The sequence below is a fragment of the Sitophilus oryzae genome, unplaced genomic scaffold (assembly GCF_002938485.1).
Source record: "Sitophilus oryzae breed Bouriz unplaced genomic scaffold, Soryzae_2.0 scaffold_130_pilon_pilon, whole genome shotgun sequence".
NCBI lineage: Eukaryota > Metazoa > Arthropoda > Insecta > Coleoptera > Curculionidae > Sitophilus > Sitophilus oryzae.
This window is the reverse complement of record NW_022145960.1, coordinates 615502-638170: the sequence shown is the minus strand read 5'-3', so window position 1 is coordinate 638170 and position 22669 is coordinate 615502. Positions and strand designations below refer to the sequence as shown.

The 22669-nt window shown below is 32.1% G+C and overlaps 2 protein-coding genes across 6 annotated transcripts in view; one reads left to right on the top strand and one right to left on the bottom strand.

Annotated features, from left to right (window-relative positions):
• Positions 1–22669, bottom strand: part of LOC115874968 — a gene marked incomplete in the record, with an annotated part of 636162 nt that overhangs the window by 494604 nt on the left and 118889 nt on the right.
• LOC115874971 lies at positions 1437–4092 on the top strand. Of its 5 annotated transcripts, none has more exons than XM_030890279.1 (6): positions 1437–1576; positions 1640–1837; positions 1909–2242; positions 3063–3507; positions 3609–3792; positions 3841–4092. In XM_030890279.1, the coding sequence occupies exons 4-6, from the start codon at positions 3335–3337 to the stop codon at positions 4012–4014; spliced, it is 531 nt and encodes a 176-aa protein (XP_030746139.1). In that variant the 5' UTR covers positions 1437–1576; positions 1640–1837; positions 1909–2242; positions 3063–3334; the 3' UTR covers positions 4015–4092. The 5 variants fall into 5 exon arrangements, with proteins under 5 accessions (XP_030746139.1, XP_030746140.1, XP_030746141.1 ...); XM_030890280.1 differs by having other exon boundaries at positions 1640–2242; positions 3063–3213; positions 3315–3507; XM_030890281.1 differs by having other exon boundaries at positions 1640–2242; positions 3315–3507.

The window sequence follows — 22669 nt, the reverse complement described above, 5'->3', positions numbered from 1 at the left end:
CTTCCACGTTTTCAGTAATCAAATTGCTGAGGTAACAGATTCTTCACCTAGCATGGTTAAAAGAGTACTTAAAAAGAATGGATACCGATCGTATAAAGCGCGCAAAACTCAAGATATTTTCCATGAGGCCAATTTCGGCGTATGGCGTTTTGTGAATCTGTAATGGAAAAGGCCAATTTAGATGAAAGCTTTATTCGGCGTATAGTTTTCACCGACGTATCAAGTTTTCCTTTATTTAGTCGTCATAACCCTACACAAATACGATATTGGTCTCGGGAAAATTTGCACAGATATTTTGAGGTACGCACGCAATATCCTCAAAAGCTAAATGTTTGGGGTGGTTTTGTAGGGGACCATATGATTGGTCCTGGCCACATAGAGGATAGTTTATCTTGCAAAGTATTTGAACTTGTTACAGAAGCAGATTGTCCCTAGAATTTGTGAGTTATTGGGAGAAAGATTCCACAATGTCTGGTTTCAACAAGATGGTTGCCCTGCCCACAATGCGCGTATTGTTCAAGAATATGTGAACAATACTTTTCCCAGCCGTTTAATTAGTGGATATAGAACTATTTTGTGGCCCGCTAGATCACCAGATCTTTCTCCCAATGATTTATTTTTGTGGGGTTATGTAAAATCCAAGTGTATGGTCATAATGGGGCTAATAATCTGGATGAGCTTCAAGTAAAAATACGGGAGGCTTTCCAAACTATTAGCCCTAATATGTTAGCTAATGTCAGACGGGGATTTACGACCGCCTAGGTTTCTGTCTAGCACAAAAAGGTGGTCTTGCAGACACTTGTTATAACTTTTTTTATTTATAGTAATATTTTAGTTTTTTTATTTTATTGATGCATTTTTAATTTTGGAAATAGTTTGGGTTTAGAGAATATACTTTTATGACGTTTGAAAAAAAAACATATTTTTTTTACTTCGCTCTCCTCAAACAAGCCTTATAAACATGTGCAATACTTCACTGGCTCAATATTGGACCGCAATAAAACAAACTGGAAAGTCGGTTAATTAATTATTAGCAGAGTTAGATCTCTGTACTGTTCAATTCGTGAGGTTTGGCACTTTCGTCACAGATTGTCATTCTCTCTCTTATCCATGTTTATCACATGAAATGGAAATTTTGTGTCAAAAACGTAAGTCCATTATATTGATTACATCGTACGATTATTTTATTCTTTTTATATACTGATCACATGCTGATCACTATTATTACGGATAAAATATTTACGTCCTTGTCCGATAAGCACGAATAGAAAAGGACAAACATCGTGTTTGTATTACCCGCCGAAATCGAACAATACGGATCTCCGACTGTCAAAGTTGTCGTTAAATTTTAACGGTTCCGATAGTTTCCCGTAAATTTTCAAAGAGGATTTTTATCACTTTTGATATTTTGTGGGAGATTTTCTGTGTTTCCTGAGTTATTTGTGATTTAATTTGTGTTTAAAATGCCGTCCCGTTTTAGTGAAAACGAACAACGGCTCATATTAAAAGTTATCCAGTATTTCAAACTCGAAAAAATGCTGGAAAACCCCTTTTGCCTGTGTCGGCTGTTTACGATGTAATTGGACAACTATCAAGTTAATATTTTTAACTAAATCGAAAATATTCACGTGTTTTATAGAGAGCATCGGAGGCTTTAGGAATTTCACGCACGACTGTGCAAAGAATCAGTTCTAGAGGAATCGTGAAAGATGAAGAACAAAAAGCAGCAACAAGTCACAGAATTGCTTTGTCCCGTGGAATTCCTGCTTATAAGATACATGAACATACAATTAGAACACGTATTGGTACCCACGTATTTATTCAATGTATGCTGCAGGTAGGCTACAATAAATTTATTATTGTTTAATATTATATGTATCTAATTTTTCACTGTATGGGATTATATAGGGGAACATATTACATTACAAACTTTGCAAGCAAACCTTCAAAACATTGATGATGTTCAGTTGTCTCTGACTATGTTGGGGAAACGACTTAAATATTTGCAGTTTATATGGCAAAGTTGCAAGCATTCTAACAGGAAGTATTTAATGGAGCAGCCATATATTGCACAGAAGAGACTGCAATTTTTACGACAATATAAAGAAAATCAAATCTCTGATTGTTCTTTCAGACCAGTATTTCTTGATGAAACCTGGATTTACAGTAAGGGTGGATTTAGAAAGAGCTGGCAAGATGGCAGTCTGCAAACAGTTCGTAAAACATCTGGAGAAGGAGTAAGGTACATGTTTTTTACATATTCATTGGTTCACTTATAGGTCAGTTAGAAGGGAACAAATAGAGATACACACAATAATATATGATAACTGTTAAGTTGTTTCTAGTAAGTAACATATGAGCCAAGCACTGCACAACTCAGTTAACTCCACTTTTAAAAATTTTTAAATTTAAGTGTAAAACCAATTGTAATATTCAAGCAGTTTTCCAAAAAAATAGACAAATAGACAAATAATAACCTCTGATGTTTGGAAAATGTTAAGTTATTAATATACCAACTGGTTACACTTAGAATTTAAAATTTTCAAAATGTATTGTTCATCACTTAGACAAGGAAAGGGGGGACGGGCATTACCAGTAGAAATTTTGTGATGGAAAATCGCTAGGCTCCATGCCAAGGCCGTTTGTGAAAAGTGATTCCTAGTTCTTCCTCTCATTACAGATCTTAGAATTGTAAGCACAACAAAACACCACTACTTAAATAATAATTATTTCAAGTCTTTAAAAAGCTTTTTACAGCACAAAATACAAAAAAACACACAATTTTGAGCCAATCACAAAATTTGATATTGGCCGTAGATGTCGATTACGCGTCCCCTCTCTTTGCTTGTCTAAGGTGCATGAGCAGTAAACAGCTGATATAACGATAATGTTTCTAACCTAAAAGTGAATGCAAAAAGAAAAACATAAAAACGATTACATCTGCATAGCAACAAGTGTGCACCAATAAATGCATGGGATTATATCGATTACATTGTAGTTTAACTGTAAAGAAATGTACCTTGTACTTCATTTTTGGGTATGTATGATAGTGATTTTTTAAGGTATATTGTATTGCATGCTGGGTCAGAAGATGGATTTGTGGAGAATGCTAGCTTAGTTTTCAAATCAGGCACTAAATCGGGTGACTACCATGATTCAATGAACTCGGCAAATTTTGAAAGTGGTGTGAAGAACAATTAATTCCAAATTTAGGTGATAATTCACAATAAGCTCTTAGGAATTATATTATGATTTTTTTTAAAATTATATTATGTTTAATGGGAAAATCTAATATTGTCTAATCTAAAATTTAGATGAACCATCTCTGATTATAATGGATAATGCTCCATACCACAGTACCCTTTTCGAGAGAACTCCAAATCAGAGTTGGAGTAAGGAATCCCTGATTAATTTCTTGCAAGGAAAGGGAATTCAATCACCACCTCTGGCAATGAAAGATCAGGTTTGGAATATAGTCAAGCAGAATGTTGCACCTAAGAAATACAAGTAAGTCAACAAACAGTCTTATTACTTTGACATGAATGCAATTGTATATGCGATATGTTGATTTAACATTATAACTTTATTCCATTGCATTTATTTGGCAGACTGGACGAATTAGCCAATGAGAAAGGACATCGTGTGTTGAGACTTCCTCCATATCATTGTCAGTACAATCCCAGCGAAATGGTATGGTCAGAATGCAAGCGCTACTATGATGCCAAGATTAGTGCCATTCATCCTGTTACAAGTGATGCAGTATTAGGTCTTTGGAAAGAAGCACTTGAGAAGGTAGATTACATGTGGTTTGAGTATTTTTATATTAAAGTTTTATTTTAGGTTACACCAGAGAAATGGAAGAATTATATCAGACATACCAATAGCATAATCGATAAAGCCTGGGCCCAAGAACAACTGATTGATGCCTCCGATATTCTACCTGTAATTATCGACACGAATGATTCCGATTCAGATGAGGACAATTATTTAACTGAGGGAGAAGAAAGTGTGTAGTGTTTAGTGTCTAGTATTATTTTTCATACATATTGTTTTATGTTGTACAGTGTGAGTCAGTGACAGAGTATAGAGTAAATTTAATTAGTAAATTAATTTTAAATAGGGGACTCCAAAAAGCGAGGCAGATATATATTATAAATAATGTTCATATACCTAGAAGTAATAGTTTTCTTAATATTTATTTAAAATGTGTTATGCCAGCACCGACATGGTAGTGGCATTGTGTAAAATCTTTTCTATGCTAATCACTGGTATGAAAGTATTTACATATTGCCACTACCATGCCAGTGCTGGCATACCAGTTAAATTGGCGATAGCTACAGTATATAATAAATCAACAATCAATCTTTATATACAAAGGTTATAGAATTTTGGGCAGAATCTAAATATAAAATAAAAATTATTGTATTGGGTGTTACATTAAAAGATATTATATCTGCCACACTTTTTGGAGTTCCCTCTTATTTAAAATTAATTTTTAAATTGTGTACCTGATAACACAGGATCCCAGGGATTTGCAGGATTATTAATATAATATAATTAAAATATAATTTTTATATATATTTGTGAATAGGGTAATACACTTTTAACGGGATGCCAATCAAAATGTGGCCACAAATAGGGGTTGCCACAGTTCGAAGTCGTTCCTACTACTTTATCCGGGTCCGGCAACAGTGAGTCAGGCATCTGTTGCTCCTATAATAAAAAAAAAAATTGTATGAATGCAAACTGAAAGTATGTATTAGGGAAGTATTTCATGAAAATATTTTAACTTCTACAGGGTGGATCAAAAAAGTGTGAGTAGATCGGAATGATTTTTTAAAATGGAACACCACATATATTGGCCACGAATAAAGCAAAGAAAAACTGTTTTATTTTGTTTGGCATAGAATTTTAACACCCTGTATGATTTAAGATTACGATATTTATAGCAAAATTAAGTAAAGAATAAATATAGTAAACACCTAATATAGTTTTGATTTGGTGACATTTCTTGTATTTAAAAAAAAAGAAAGGGTTCGAAATATTTTTTTTTATTTATCAGTAATTGTTCCGGAAACTAACAAAACATATTTAATAATATCTTAGGATTATGTAAAGTGACTGTGAAAGGAAGCCAAAAAATGTAATAAAAATAATCCCAATTCACTCAATTTTTGGAGCCCCCGTAGAAGTTAAACTATTTTCGACAAATACATCCTAATATATACTTTCAGTTTGCACTCATATAACATTCCTAAGTTGCGGCCACTTTTTCATTGGCACTCTGTTAAAAGTGTATTCACCTATTCATAAATATATTTAAAATTAGGATTTGGATTATCTACATGATGAACGTAATAATCCTGCAGCCAATCTTAGACTATGATCATTCTCTAAAATTATTCAATTCTAATTTTTTTTGTTAGTCTCGAAACAAATAAGATAATGGACTTACTCTATTGACCCACCCCATCTTAAGATTTATATATTAATATAATATACATTACTATAATGTCTAGTATATTTTTGTACGTATATATTATGTTATGTATTATGGAGTCATATTCTCTTGTATTGTCTGTTGCATTTTTTTGTAATTTACTGTAGGCTCTTATTGTACATTTGGGAGTTTTTTTCTGGTGAAATATATAATTCCATATTCTATTTTCTCATTTCCAAGAGTTTTTTTGCACATCCCGAATATCTGGCTTACGTTATGTTATATTGCCAACACATCTATTTTTTGATCTTAGCTTTTATCTTCACTACACTTTATCTAAATACAGTAAACATAATTTTAATATGTGTGTTTCAAATTTAGTAGAATCTAATTTTTAGACATAGAATAAATTTTAGTAGAATGATTAAGAAGAATAATGATGAACATGATTTTAATCATTTCTATTATTATTAACCATTAACTTATTAATACTTTTCTTGTGGTTCTAGAAAACTTTTTCAGAATAAATTTGTAGTTCTTTCATAAAATTAATAATATTTTTTTATTTATAAACTAAAATAAATATTTACAGCTTACATTGTAGATATAGTGCAAAAGCCAAATTTAACGTTAACGGTGTAACGCTAACATGAATACAATAGCTCCCTACTAATAGCGATAGCACCTTAAATGTTTACATCTATGGATCAACTCAGGAAATACGTGAAAACCAATATGGCGGCGAAAAAGATGACGAAAGTGCCTAAGTTCCCGAATTGAAATATAGTAATATTGCGCCATAAACTTTTAATGGCCCTTTCCCGACTGAAAGCATAATTTTACCATACTTGTCACGACAGTATATGTAGCTGGAATCCAACAACTTTATTAAAGCATAATTTTGCGTTGCATGTAATTAGTGCATACAAGTTCACTTGAAAAAGGTATGCTTCAGCAACGAGAATTACAAAAAATACACTTGAGTTTATAATTGGACTAACTGCATTAAAAAAATTATTATGAGTTCTAACCTAGGGGTTATACAGGGTGAGTCTTAAAACAATTTCTAGTGGTATATTTCGACCCCAGGAACATGTCTATGAGTAGTTTTTTCGCAAAAAAAAATGTTGAAAATCGTGCATTTTATTTTAAATTTCCCTGTATATTTTCTTGAAAATTTTAGAACTGCCTGTTCACTGCAAATTTTCACACGGTATCCATCCATACATATATAAAGCTCAAAGGTTTTTTTTAATATATTTTTTTTTTTTTTTTTTATTTTTATATTGATTATTCTTTTTAAATGAAAGATATACATGTCTAGATTTGTTATGAAGTATTTTATATATTGTTTAATGGCTATTTCTTTGTGTAAACGACTAAATACTAACAAACATACCTGAGAAAAACACCTAACAACATTCCAGAAATAAATTATTTGTCATTGTCAGTAGTGTGTCAGATTATATATCAAGTTTTTAGATATTTTCATAATAAGCTATCACCGCCAGCTTTAGATACATAAATATTAACACAAATGTTCGTTTAAATGACATTGGTGATTAGTGAATTAGCTACGAAAAGCGATTTTAGGCAATTCATCCTCTTAGAGTGTAAAATTATGAACAATTTGTTGTATGAAAATTTACTATCTGGTCTAGAAGAATGAAATTCTACAGAAGGAATTAGAAGAGATTATTGAAATCAACCAAATGGGTAAAGTTAGTAAAAGTTAAATAAACCTTCGTGACCTGGATTATACACATAAATATTTGCACAAAGGATCATTAAAAAGACATGAGTTAATTATTTGGACATAGCGAATTTATGAAATTCAAACCCTTAGGGAGTAGAATAGGGAATGAAAGTTTGCTGTACGAAAATGCATTCCTATAACATCTAGACGTATAAAATTGTATACAAGGGTTTAATTAGTGACATCAATAATATGAACGAAATAGTTCTTCTTCAAACCATCCTTCTAGGAATAAAAAATAACGTATATCAAGAAAAGCAAGAATTGAAGGGGTAGCTGCAATAACCAGGCAGCTCCATTTTAAGAAATTTTGATAATCAAACCAAACAGTTCTAATAGCTGTCCGGTTTTTGTTACAAACCGAAAGCAAGGTAGCTCCAGTGACGTTGCCATATAGATACTGTTCCACAGCGTGGCCTGATAACTGCAGAGTACGATCGGTCTATTTTTAGAGGGTAACTAAATTAAGATATCATTTTCGTAAGAAAATGGAGCGGCTTAGTTATTGCACCCACCCCCTCAATTGGCAACTTCAAATATTCAATTGAAAACTTTATACGTCAAGGATATTTATTTTAGTAATACAGTTTATATGGGACCATAGGTAGGGTTCTATCTATAGAGGGTAAATTGTCATTTCACTATTTATTATTTTTGTGAAATAAATTATATATATTAAATATTGATTTCTAAAATACCCTATACGTAATGAAAAAATAAGAAACCACATCCACCCTCTATCCAACCATACATAATTAGTGTCAGTCAATGAAAGTAGGTAGTTAGAAAAATTTGAAAAAAAAGTGTTAAAAAGCAAGATTTCAAAATCATTTTGGGGCCAAAACTGAACCTCTTTGAAATACTTTGATTTCGATAACTTCTAGAAATATTAAGATTATTTAACTTTTTAGATTTTTGTTTTAGTTTTTAGTTAAAATTTAGTTAAAAATATAGCAACATAGGTAGTAGATTAAATTTACCATACAGAAAAATCCGAAAGGCTCCAGTAGTTCTCAAAATTTAAGCAAAAAATATTTTTTTTGGAAATTTTTAAAATAAAATAACTCGGTTATTTTGGAGTTATTTGAAAAACGGTAAAGAGAAAATATGTTTGTTTTATCGAGATCTACCAGCCCTGAAAATATTTACACTTATTCAAGACTCGCCCTGTATAATGCCCAGAAAATCGACAATTGCTAACTTTCATATGAAATACGAGTAGCTCTAAAATTCTTAAAAACATAGTTTAAATATTGCATTTGTAACGCTTGTGCTAGCTCTATCTATAAAGAAGCAAACAATCATTTAAATCAATGCATGAACGATTCGACGTGTAACGCGAACGTAGTCGCGGGATAAAGCTAGTAATTTCTTAATCTGCGATGTTACCATAGTTACGGCTTTACTCCATGGTTACAGCACTAAAAGGGTTGCAAATACAGAAAAAATGCGGTGGTTGTTCAATTTTTTTCAAAAACTCGGTTATTTTGGACTTATCTGAAAATAGTAAAGAGAAAATATGTTTCTTTTATCGAGATCTACCAGCCCTGAAAATATTTGCACTTATTTAAGACTCACCCTGTATAGTCAAAGGTTCTAACACTGCAATTAAATTAGTATATTATTCACAGATATTATTCAACGAACATATAATGGTGGCTGTTATTCACGCGGATGAAGTTCATGACACGAGCCGCAGGCGAGTATCATAAATCGTCCATGTGAACAACATCCATTATATGCGAATAGAATACTACACTTTATCCAGAACTATAAAAAAAATAGATAATATTAATATAAGTTTTTATTTTTAATGTCAAAAAAATATTGAACGAGTATAACGAGTAAGTAACAAAACTTTGAAATTTTCTTTAACTAGGAAGCTAACTAATTTAGCTACAACTAATTAAAACAAAAATTATTTATTTACATTAATGGTAACGTTTGACAGCTCTTGTTTGGAGTTTGGATTGAGATATCCGTGGAAGCGGTGAATAATGAAACCATTATTCACTAGTGAATAATGAATATTATTATTATTTCATAAACTCATGTATAATAATCAAATTATAGACGAGTCGTGGATAATAGTATATTATTCAACGAGAATATAATGGTGGCTGTTATTCACGCGGATGAAATCTATATAAATCATATAAATATAATTACATAAATCATCCAAGTGAATAACAGCCATTATATGCGAGTAGAATACTACACTTTATCCAGGACTATCAAAAAAAATTAGATAATATTAATATAAGTTTTTATTTTTAATGTCAAAAAAATATTGAACGAGTATAACGAGTAAGGAAACAAAACATTGAAATTTTCTTTAACTAGGTAGCTAACTAATTAAGCTTTAACTAATTAAAACAAAACCAAGCCAGTTTGGATCGAGCACAGCTCTTGTTCGGAGTTTGGATCGAGATATCCGTGGAAGCGGTAAATAATAAAACCATTATTCACTAGTGAATAATGAATATTATTATTATTTCATAAAGTCATGTATAATAAACAAATCATAGATGAGTCATGGATAAATTAAATTAATTGTTGATTTAAATTCAAAAAAGGGTTGGTTCTAGAAGAATTGCCCGAAAACAACTGACCGAAGGAGAATAGCTCGAAACGAATTGCCCAAAAGGAGAATTTTCCGAAAAAAAAATCACGGAATTACAAATTGACAGAAATAAAAATTCCCCGAAATATCGATTTTTTGTAAAAATTGCTTTAATACAGGCATTTGAAAACGGTCAATTTAATAAAACCCAAACGAAACGAAACTAAACCAACCCTTGTCTTTTTGATACAAATAATTGTGAAATAACAGTTTCTGCTTTCCCTTTTCACTTACAAGAAATTCGACTTAATTAAACTTGACGTATTTAAACTTGGATTATCACGGCACAATAAATACAATTTTGTGAAAATTTGCTGGTATGACAACGGCCTGACAATGACAATGTCCTTATCATTATCGCTTTTTTCAGGCAATTTTTCTGTTCGATATAATGCTCTTAGGGGAATTCTCTTTTCGGGCATTTTTCCATTAGGACAATTTTCGTTTTGGTGATCTTCGTTCGGTAAATTTTCCTTCGGTCAATTGTTTCGGGCAATTTTCCGAATACCATAAAAAAATATATTTTAAATTTAATATTAATACAAGACTAAAAAAATAATTACTTTAAATTCTCTCTTACCCAACTTCTAATATCTCGTCTATGATGAAAAAACGAAAATTGTAAAATAAGTTTTTCAGAGAAGAAAAAGCATTTAAATATTAAATTTAATCCTAGAACGGTTTACGGAATAATAGTTGAAATATTTAATTTCCATAAGATTTACTAGTGTATAACAATGTAGAATTTTATAGCTTTATCTTCTCAGTTATGGCCCCATCTTGTACTCTATTAAACACGTTTATTACTTAAATAGGCAGATCCTAAAGCATTTCAACTTTATACAACAACGGATTACTTGGTAATTAGTATAGATACATGATATATACGAGAGAGGATTTATTTCTAACATAATAAAGCCAAGATCCATTCTACGTCCATTGTACCAGGGACACATGACACATAGGTATATGACCTTATCATTCTACGAAACACTGGATGTGTTATAAATGTTGACTTTGCAATTAAAATATCGAAATAACTATACTCAATTGAAAGAATTATCCACTCGATTGAAGTAACTTTTAATATATTATAGCGTTTTTTAAACCACTACCACTGCAAACGGCAGCTTTTCATCGGAGAGCAGTCGTGGATAAGGTATTCCACTGTAAAGAAAACTAATTAATAACAATAAACAAAAAATATAGATATTGGGCGCCAGGCATGTACAGAGAAAGAAAACACAGTTGTATATTACTTAAAACTAATGACTAGCTCTTTGATGGTAAATAATATTGTAGAATTCTAGTAAATTATTATAGTGGTTGTATGTCGAGTAAAGCTATGTATGCAAATAATATTAAATATGTTCTATGAAAAGACTATGGAAAAATACAATGCGTGTAAAGTTATAGAAAATATATGAAAGGTAGCATTACTTTATTTAATTTGTTAAATTTTATGCGATGTTAAATCTGAGATATTGCAACCCGTAGATTCTAGAATCTATGTTTGGTTATTCATCTGTTAAAATAGCGCAATAATAATATCTATAGAAAGTAATACTATTACAAGACGTAATGTAATGAAACCTAAGATCTAAATCATATTGTAACTACTAAATCGACATGAATGTTCTTAATAATCTAACCACTAAACATAGTCTGTACGATATTATTTAAAATGTACGTTATTATGTTAAGACAGAAAATGTTTTAAATGTTAAATGTAAAACTAGAACTTAAATCTACACTTAGCTATTCTTTATGTAATCTTGCTTCAAACAGTAACAGCGTGAAGTGGGCTCGCATCTGTACTGTCTGTCGGCTATCCTGTTGGCCAATACAACAAAAGAGGCCAGGATGGGGACACCATGAATCCATACAGCCGTAACTACTGACTAGGCTTAGAAATAGGAACAAAGCAGCATGGGGCTTACGCTACATCCATATTGTGGCAATATGTGGACACTACCCGTACCTTGAAACACTACTAGGACCTTGGATAATGCCCGTACCTTGGATACTCTCCGTACCTTGGACAATGTCCGTAATTTGGACCATAACCTTGGACCATAAAAATACGAAACTCTTGTTTAAAACCAAACAAGGTCTAATAAGCAAAATAAATCTACCTCGAATTACTTCCGAGGGCTCAATAATAAACAAAGAAACTGTCCTTTCTTCCATGTAACATTCTGGAGGACAAAAGAAAATCAACGTGCCAGCAAACACCAAATACGAGTTTTGTTGGGCCAATCCAAAACTCTACTCAGTAAGAATAACAAATCTATAAAAGATAATAACTCATCTTTACCTGTTGCTTTGAAATAGCAGCTGATTCAGATTATACAGCAAGATTTAATTAATTGCCATTTCTAAAAGCCGGGATGGTGTGTTGGTGATGACTACAGAGCGGAAAAAAGCAAAAGTGAGTCCACAGCGCAGAGAGCGAAACCTTGAAGCGATGTTGACAGCGCCCCCACAGAGCAGTCAAACGATAACAGGGTTGTGGACTAGAGAACGTAAAAATTACGCCAAGCGTGCCAAATAAATTATCAGGCCTGAACGATACAATCCGGTGATGATACGCCAGACATCATAAATCATATATAAAAAAGACATGTAACAAACTAAAAACGTTACAATATTGTATTTATAAATTATTACAAATACAAGATCTGTCCTAAAATCAAAACTATATTAAGTATTTACTTAAGATAGTATATACTTAAGTTTGCTATAAATATCGTAATCTTAAATCATACAGAGTATTCAAAATTCTACGCCAAACTTTCTAAAATATAAAATAATTTTTCTTTTTTTTTAATGGAACACCCTGTACGTCATTGATTAATTTTTTTATTCGATGATCTAAAATGTGGGTGAAAGTATCTAAAATGAAGCCAAACATGCAATAATATACAGGGTACCCCGTTTAAAAAAATATCCCTATCCTCTCACTTTTTTGAGCCACCCTAGAAATGTTAAAATATTTTCATGAAATACATCCTATTACATACTTTAAATTTGCACTTAAACAAAATTTCCAAGTTTTTTTATTCTAGGAGCTATGTATAGAATCAGATATGTAACGATTTAGTAAAGTTTAATTGTAATTTAGTTTTTATAATGATTATAATGTTTAAAATAGAGATAAGTAGACATAAATAGACAATAGAAAATTGATTAATGGATTTATTTCAGTGTATTTTAGTAGATTTGTGTAATATTCAATTGTATTAGATCAAGGGTTCTATAAAAGGTCACATTCACGAATAAAATGTGACTATAATTTGTATAGAAAAGTAATAATAGTATAATACAATTTTAATGCTTATGTATTCTTATTTAGATTTCTTCCAAGTCGCAATGGCACGTTTAAACGAACTAGAAATGTTGTTTCGTTTTTATGAGTCATACTACTCTTTTAGAACGGGAACGAAACAGAAACAAAACAAACATTCAACTGGAATTGTGTGATTTCCTGTCAGATCCTTTTTATATGGAGAACCGAAATAAATTGGATTTTTTATGTTAATCTCAAGAGAATGTTTTCTCATCTTACGAAGTGTTGACGTTACAAGAGACGCAATACTAGAACGAACTTTTGTTTGGTAAAGTAGCTGAATAGAAAATTTAAAAAACCAAGTAACAAGTTAATCTTAATTATTTTGTTATTAACTGTAAATATTATATTGATTACAAGAAACCAAAAGGGTTGTTCGCAACTGAAATATAAATATAAATAAATATACTGTAGTAGTCACTTCACTAATTCGGTCACTCCACTAGTTCGGCATCTCTTACCCACCGGGCAATTTTGATATTTTTACATCTTTATTCCGGATACCAACATAAATCAAAGGCAAATAAATAAAAATCCGCATTTTTCTTGAATGGTGGACGGTTAGATACAGTATGTAGTCTTTTCTTTGTAGTACAGCAGAAGTAAGGAGTATCAGATATTGCTATAAAATAGAGCCAACCAAACGACTCTTGCTAAGAAATGCAAAATTGGATTGCATTGACAAGGAAGAAAGGATACGCAATATTTCTGTTCCATACTAACATTCCACTTTTTTAATAATTCAGATATAAAAAATCAGACATTCCAAGAAGAAAAAATTATATATACCAAAAACAAATAAAAAAAATCAAACCATGTACAAAATAAAAAATTGTAAATGAACTTAAGGAGAATAATAATAAATATTGTCTCTGGTTTGACTGAAGAGTATTATAATAAGGCAGAGACAAATTGAAAAGAAAATACTAGGCATTGGAAACAAAAACATACAATTTAAGTGAAACAGAAGATAACAATATTGTATTGAAAATGAAACTTAGCAATGCTGTAAACTCTTTATCAAAAAGTATTGACTGGGTAAAAGACTACTATTACGATGTTTCTACACAAGATATTTTGCTTTCTAAAGGAGTAAAAGAGAAGGCTGCTGAGGCAGCAAAAAAAAGTTTTTTTACGTGTAACAAATAGTTTTTATGTGTAACAAATAGTTTTTACGTGTAACAAATAGTTTTTACGTGTAACAAATAGTTTTTACGTGTAACAAATGCTTTTTACACGTAATAATTTGATTCGCTTTTACAAAATTTGTATTAAAATATTAATATTTTTGATAAACTCGTCGACTGCTCATAAATACACGTCGCGTCACTACGTATTTCTAAACCGTTACCACATTTCGTTGCCACTAGCTCGTGTGTCAGGGCCGTCTCGCTAGCTCTTATGTCACGGCCTTGAATTTTTACACCTAGCGCACGTAAAGAAGTTTCACTTCAAAAAATTCGACAAATCATGTTTTAAAATTGCGTTAGAAATTAGTAATATTTCTATAGAATCTATTACATAATTATAATTATTTATTATTATATTATTATTATAATTATAACACACAAGTAACCACAAAACTACAACATAAAAAATCTATACACAAATAAACTAAAATTCCTAAAATAAATGGAAAATAATAATAATTATTTTTACACACACCACTGGCAATAGCAGTAGATTGTGTTTGTGGTGAAATATCCAGTTCGTTCAACGATCGATCTGACCATATCTTTAATCTTCGTCTTTTCAACGCTCATCGCGCCAATCTCGCCTATGTCTTTCTCAAAGAATTGATCGTTGAACGGGCTGGGAAATCCACGAGCTTCTTCGTTAGTAATTTAGTCCGATTTGCGAAAATCCCCCTGGTTTCACCAATATTAAATTTATCACATTCAAAACCAAACTATATAGAGAAAGATTAAGGCTTTTTTATTCTACCTCATTACTACTACTACTGTCATTACTCGCTGACGTGTATTTGACACGCATCAGAAGATGGTCACTCAAGGCGTTTTCATTCATGAGCTTTTCTGTGACTGAAAAGCCCGATAGGTGATGTTATCTGTCTACCGCACTCCAGACATTCAAAAATCCCATTGCTTTGTTGCTTATTTACTTTTTGGTTGTCGCTGTTAACTGACTTTACAATTCTTCTCCATTCAGTTCTATTGTGAGCTGCTTCTTCCCACTCATTCTGCTTGTTAATTCCCTTTAAGTTTTCGTGGAAAATATCCTGGTACCTTTTGAGTTGTCCACCCGGCCCTCCTCTTACCGTCTAAAAACTCACCGTAAAGCAGAGATTTTGGTATGCGGTTTTCTTGTCTGTATACGTGATACGTACTGTCTTTCTATTCTGTATACGTGACCAGATCATCTTAAGCAAGACTTTGTAGTCATAGCTTCAATACTCTCGCAGTTAGCTTTTTCAAGGACCGATACGTTTGAGACATAATGGAATCATTTTATTTTTAAGAGATGTCTCTGTTGCAACTTTTTTAATGCGTTCATGTGTCGGCGGTACGGCACCCAGGTTTCGCTTCCATATAACATGGTGGGAATTATTATTGCTCGGTACACTGCAAGTTTCGTTTTTGTGCTCAAGTCGTGATTGTAGAAAACCCTGCCTTTTAGTTTCCAGATATGACATCGAAGATTGCCTTAAGATGACCAATAAGTTCTTTACTTGCACGCTTATAGATTTCGGCCGGAATCGCGTCACATCCAGCTGATTTGTTGCCAGCTGAATTATGGGTTCCTTTATTTCCTGTTAAGTGATTGGAATGTCTAATACATCGAGGCTGTTATACTGAGGTATTATGTTGAGTGCTTCTATATTGGGGTTGTTTTCTTGATTAAGTATATGGCTGTAATGCTCTTTCCATCGGTTTCTGATTTGCTCTTCCTCTTTTAGAAGTTCGCCATTTTGTGCCATGATTGGACATCTTGCCTTCTTAGTTGGGCCGTATGACCGTAATATTTACGACCACCAGTTATCCTTTAGTTGGCGCAGGTTTCTTTGAAGCGTGTTGTTGGCTGCTTTAAAGTTGTCTGCTAGTCTTGGATTTTGTGGATTTGCAGTGACAGGTCTCTGGTTGTTTCTTTTTGTTGGATTTTCCCAGTAGTGCTTCGCTGGTTTTATGAATCGCATCTCTTAGTTGTGTCCAGCCTTGTTCAGCATCCACGATTGAGATTGAAGTTATCGGTGGAAGTGATTTTTTTTACCTCGTTAGGTTATTGTTATCAGGTAGTAATTGTAAGTTTTGAAGTTAGGCTTCATATAACGTCATTTTAACAGAACACCAATGATTTATAATAAACATAGTATCGGCTAAAAAACTAAAGTGTTCTTGAATAGCTGTATTTAGATGTTTAAATAGATTACTGATCTTACCCCAGAAAGACTGCATAATTAGCACATTAGCACAATAGACCTAATGATATCGAAAATAAAACACAACCCCGACAGTTCAATTTAGGTTAGGTTAGGTGAATAATCGAATTTTAGGGGTTAGTTACCGAAATATACTCTCAAGAGGTATATACCCTTTACGTTTTGGGTATATACCAGGTATATACCCTTTACGTTTTGGGTATATACCAGGTATATACCCAAATTTCTTTCTTATACCTATTGGATAATTACCCACCGCCCTGTAACCCGCACAGTTAGAATTTAATTAATAAGTCATTATTAAATTATAAATAATGCATTCTTTGACTTTACTCAATTTTAATTAAATTTTTCTTTGGACAAACACAGAATAATGGTAAATAGATATGTCAATATAATTATAAATGCATATTTGTGAATTAAGCCTAACTCAAACAAGGCTTTGTGTAACTGCCTAGTAATAATTTTCTGAATTAGATCCGCCCGCCATTTGCACCCGCGAATTAAAATCGATATGCGTTATTATCTACATATATATGCATGTTCGAAACTATTTCATATTTATCGGAAATATTGTCAACGTAGAAATGGTAAAACCTAATAAATAATGACATTTGGAAACAATTTAATAACTGGCATGAAGTGGATTGAAATTGATATGGTTAGATTAATGAAATATGTCTATTTGTATATGATATTTGTAAAATTAAATTTAGTACGAGGAATCAAGAAATCTAGAGGAAAACCAAATTTGAGATGGGACCATGATATTACAAATTAGCAGGGATAACATGGGCCCGCATGACCAACAATAAACAACAATGGGCCCAACTACAAAGAGAGTATCTAAATATGAGAGGGAGGCTACAACATAATTGGAAATGGTTGAATAAGCTGAAAATGGTGATGATGATATACTAAGGGCTGGCAAAGGTTAGTCTGGGGTCGAGATTTCCGTATGTAAAAAGAGTACAATGCGTTTATAATGTACTGAACAAAGAGAGAAAAGTAAACACGTTGCCAAACGTATGAAATAAACCGAGAAACTGTGCACATTGCTAAAAGATATAGAAGAGGCTATAGCAGATTTGTCGCAGTCGACCTTTTGACCAAATCAATACCTCTGTCAGTACTAAAGTTCTAGGGAAAGGTGTACATCATGCGTTCAGCTTCACAATTTAAATACGTCTGGCAATTCTTTATTTGTTTATTTATTAATGAGTCGTTTATTAACGAACGTTATTTGTTTAATTACCAACATATAAAACTATAACTTTAAATTTTTAAGTGCAAGTTAGAAATACTTTTGGTAAAAATAAGTGGAATTGAGTTGGTGTTCAACAATGGTCGCGCTATTTGAATTCAAAAATTAAGAATATCTCTAATCTATTAAAAATAATTGATTGTATTTTTTTCAAAAACTTTCTTAACATTTCTCCTATATTTCCTTCGCAGACAGTACGCGAAAATTTTTATAAATAAAAAGTTACACGATTTCTGAAAATTGCTATGCACTAAAAGTAAATGGAGTTTACGTTGTACGTATAGGTTGTTTAAAATTCTTGTTCCAACATGTTCCTCTAGAAACTTCATAGATTTTACTATAAAAAATTTGATATAATATCTTTGAAACGGTATCAAACTAACCCTCAAATATGTAGCCTAAATTATTGGATGCCTCTATAGTCATTTGATGACGAATTTCAATTTAGCATTTCTGGGTCATTTAGCGTCCCTTCTTCACATAGATCCGAGCCCTATGGAAAGCGTAAACGTTCCCTCTTATGTATATTTGGTGTGTGTATGTGTATGTCATTTCAGACATGCTTAAATTACAGAGAACCTACCAACCCAAAACCGACACAACGGTTCGGATCCGGCAATAAATTCCACAAGATATACTAGACAAATATATTTGTATACTGTAGGTTGAAATTAATGCGCCATTTTCTCTATTTAAATAAAAGAGCAGTCAGTTATTTTTATTTAATTAATAGTCCATTATAAATCAGAGCTAAAATATCAGATCATTGAGGGCAGTACCTACAGAATCTGACTGTAGGATTAGTACGTTCATCATGTAATTAATCAAAATCTAATTTTTTCGTATATCTGTGAATACGGGAATACACTTTTTACAGGGTGCCAATCACATTTTGAAATGTGACCGCAAACAGGGGTTGCCACGGTTCAAAGTCGTTTCTACTATTGTTCATACTATTTTATACTGGTCCGGCAACAGGGCATCAGGCATCTGTAGCTCCTATAATAAAAAACTTAGAAATTCTGTATAAATGCAAACCTAAAGCACACCTAAGGTATGTACTAATATCTGACAAACGAATCTAAAACAGCGGAAGGAATTCGGGCAAAAAAAGTCGATGTTGTCACGTTTAATTATAAAAAAGCAAAGTTGCTAGATATTACCTATAAATTGAATATATTTTAGTTCATTTCAGCATACATAATTATATATATATATGCTAATATGTTGACGTAGTTCTTATTGTAATAATGTATATTTATCTAATTAACTGATTTCGTTCATTCTGCCTACTATAAAAGGTAAAGTATTTCCTTAAGATAACGTCCGCTTAGGGTAAGCTGGCAACGCTGACAAAATTCATCATGGCATCCCGGATTAAACCAGTCTGATTGGTCGAGATTCTCGCACGTCTTGTTGCCATTACCCCCAACTTTATGCCCCTCTCTAGGAATAGTAGAAACAGTCACTACTATTGAAAAATCCAGTGGCGGTGTTATTGTATTGTGTTTTATATCTTTAACTTGATTTGTGTTTATTGTAATTAGTACACGCGTTTTAACAAATATTACTATATTTGGCAAATGACTAAACAAAATGTAGGTACATTTAAAGTAAAATATTATTATAAACTTTACTGGAAAATATTATAAAAATTCCTGATATATTTTTATGAAACCCCGTACGCTCGTGGATATTTTATGAATGAAATCGGTCATGATTTTAGAAAATTGCGATCCCCTTGCCGTTGCCCCGTTGTTTCAGATCCGTTTGTCAGACTGTAGGATGTATTTCAGAAAATTATTTTAACTTCTACAGGTTGGCTCAAAAAATTGACATCAGGATTTGAGACAGCATGTTTAAATAAAAAATAATGATATTTGAAATAATTATAAAAAACCTAATTTTTAAAATTTTTAACATCCTGTAACTCTAGAACTATCCATTTCCATATCCATGTTTATAGGAACTATTTTCGTATTTTTTGATGAGAAATCAATGAACACTTATTAAAAATTTTCGCAAGTTAATGATATTAAAATGTTTTAAAGATTGCTATTAGACTTGGACAAGGCAAATTAATAAAATTGCGTTTATCTCATCAAGGAGGCCGAAATCGACAAAATATCAAGAGACAACTTTTAATTGGCATTAAACTGCTTACACTATTTCGCTAACAAAATAAAAGTCAGTGGCGTACATACTTTTTTAGAAAAATATTCTAATGATAACCTATATGCACGTCCCTGGTGAATATATCGACACTTTTTTAGCTTTAAAATATGTCACATTTATAGTAACTTTTACCCTCAAAATTTCATTCGAATCACTAAGAGTACTGGATGAAAATTATAATAAATCGAAAATATATTAAAACTTTAACACCCTGTAGCCCCTAAACAAAGGAGAATCGGACCTATGTTGATATGAAAAATAAATCTTATTTTTATGTGAGGAGTCTCCCCACAAGAAATAGCGCATGTTTATTGAAACACCCTGTATAACTATTTAAAAGGAGCGCATCTGTGATATTATTGTACTGGACGTTAACGCTTTCAAATAATAAATTGTAAATCATAATTTTACAAGTTATAAAAACAATAAGAAAATCTAAAAAATTTATTTTATTTGGGACTATTTACAAAAACAAAAACAAATAGGCAGATGTATACCGTGCTGGCAACTGTTAATTTTGGGTCGGCATTTACATGTGTGGAAGTAAATCGCATAGGGATCTTATTAAGTCGGAGTGAGAGAAATGCGACCGACCGACGCGACGCGCGCCGGTTTGCTGTTGCGGCGTTGCCGATACGCCTTTCCCTATCAAGTAAAGTAAAATCTCTATCGCAAACCGCTTATTTTTAAAAGACTTTTTTTTCAAGAGATAGCTAGATAAAATCATTAGACATGTTTCTGAGCATCTGAAATGAAATTATAAGGATATCGTTAGGGTGTCATTTTTTTTATAACGAGAAAACGTCAGTAATCGCGATAATTTAAAAACTCAACTTTTTAACACATAACACGCCATAACTGAAGAACCACTTTAGATATTGAAACTTTTTTTTATTTTCAAAATCGGATATTTTACAATATGTTTACATAAGAAAAATTCGATTAAGTTTTTTTTCTATTCAAAAATTGTAAACAATCCATCCTTTTACTTTTAGAGCATAGCAATTTTCAGCAATCGTGTCTTTTTTTAATGATAAAGATTTTAACACACTGTCTACAAAGAAAATACAGCAGAAATATTAACAAAGTTCTTGAAAAAACTACAATCTATTATTTCTAATAGATTTCGAGATATTGTTTTTTGAATTCAGAGTTCTAATAATGCGACCACTATCGAACACCCACTCAATTCCACTTATTTTTAAAAAAAATGCAAGTGTTTCTAGCTTGCACTTAAAAAAATTCAAGCTATAGGGAAAATTACAACGATTCGTTAATAAATGAACAAATTAAGTATCACGAAACGTAATTAAATCTTGAAGCTGAACGCATGACGTACCCCTTTCCCTAGAACTTTAAGGACTGACAGAGGTATTGATTGGGTCGACCGGTCAACTGCGACTATAGCTTAATTCGGGTTTCTCTTATTACCGATTCTGAACCGTCCTAGAACTGTGATGCCTATGCGCAGAAGGAAATATAAAGACATTATTTCATTTGCGCATGCGTTGCAGAGTTCTAGGACGGTTCAGAATCGGTAATAACAAGAACCCGAAAGCTTTTAAATCTGCTATATCCTTCCACGTCTCTTAGCGATGTGTACAGTTTCTCGGTTTATTTCATATGTTTGGCAACGTGTTTACTGTCCTCTCTTTGTTCAGTACATTATAAACGCATTGTACTCTTCTTACATACGGAATCTCGACCCAAGACTAACCTTGCCAGCCCTTAGTATATTTTACCCAATTACAGGGAACCAAATAAAATAATATAAGCTGTAGATCATAATCTTACAAGTTATGAAAACAAGAAAATCTGAAATGTAATTTTATCCAAGGACTTTTTAGCAGAGCAAAAATATATAAACCAGCGCATATAATTCAGCCAATTACAGAGAACCGAAGGAAAGCAAAAACAAAGAAACCCGAGAAATATATTCCGACTTGCAAAGTAAGTAATAAATGTGTTTTGATCACAAGGGCAGCGGAGGTCTTCCGTTTAATGTCGAGTAGGATTTTATCATTTTTTTTAACAATTTTCTTACTGAATACCATGCTAGGTTAAATTAAATCCGGAAGTTTTAACTCTTGTGGTATTACTAGTGAAAATACTCTATCTTGAAATCTGACATTTCCTTATTAAATGTGATTATAGAAGTCGCTTAAGTAATATTTTAAAGCTCTTTGTATATTTATTGAATTTGCTTCTTTTAGCAAACATGAATTTAATTTAGAGAATTATTTCTACACGAAAGAGTACTTTTTAGCGATGCAACCGACCCAATTTATTTCGCGTTACAGAACTGGAAAACTTTCCTTTCAGATAATCGAGAAATCAATAAGGCAATTTTCGAGGGGCCAGGCGGCGAGCAGATAGTAATTTCCGAAAATCCTCGAACTTTATTGCCAATAAATCAGGACTTCAAACTTACATCTGAACAAAGTTCAATCAAATCATTAGATACAAACAATGCAGACCGATCAATTAATCACCAGATATTTCGGGCGAAGATATTTCAGTTTCTGTTTAGCCAATAACTATTGGAGTTGAACAAAACGAAAACAAGGAGATAATGAAGTAATTGTTTCGCTTTGCAGATAATACGCATTTAACTGAAAATGTTCTCAGTATTTATGCAATAGCTGACTAAGCAGACGTATTGTTT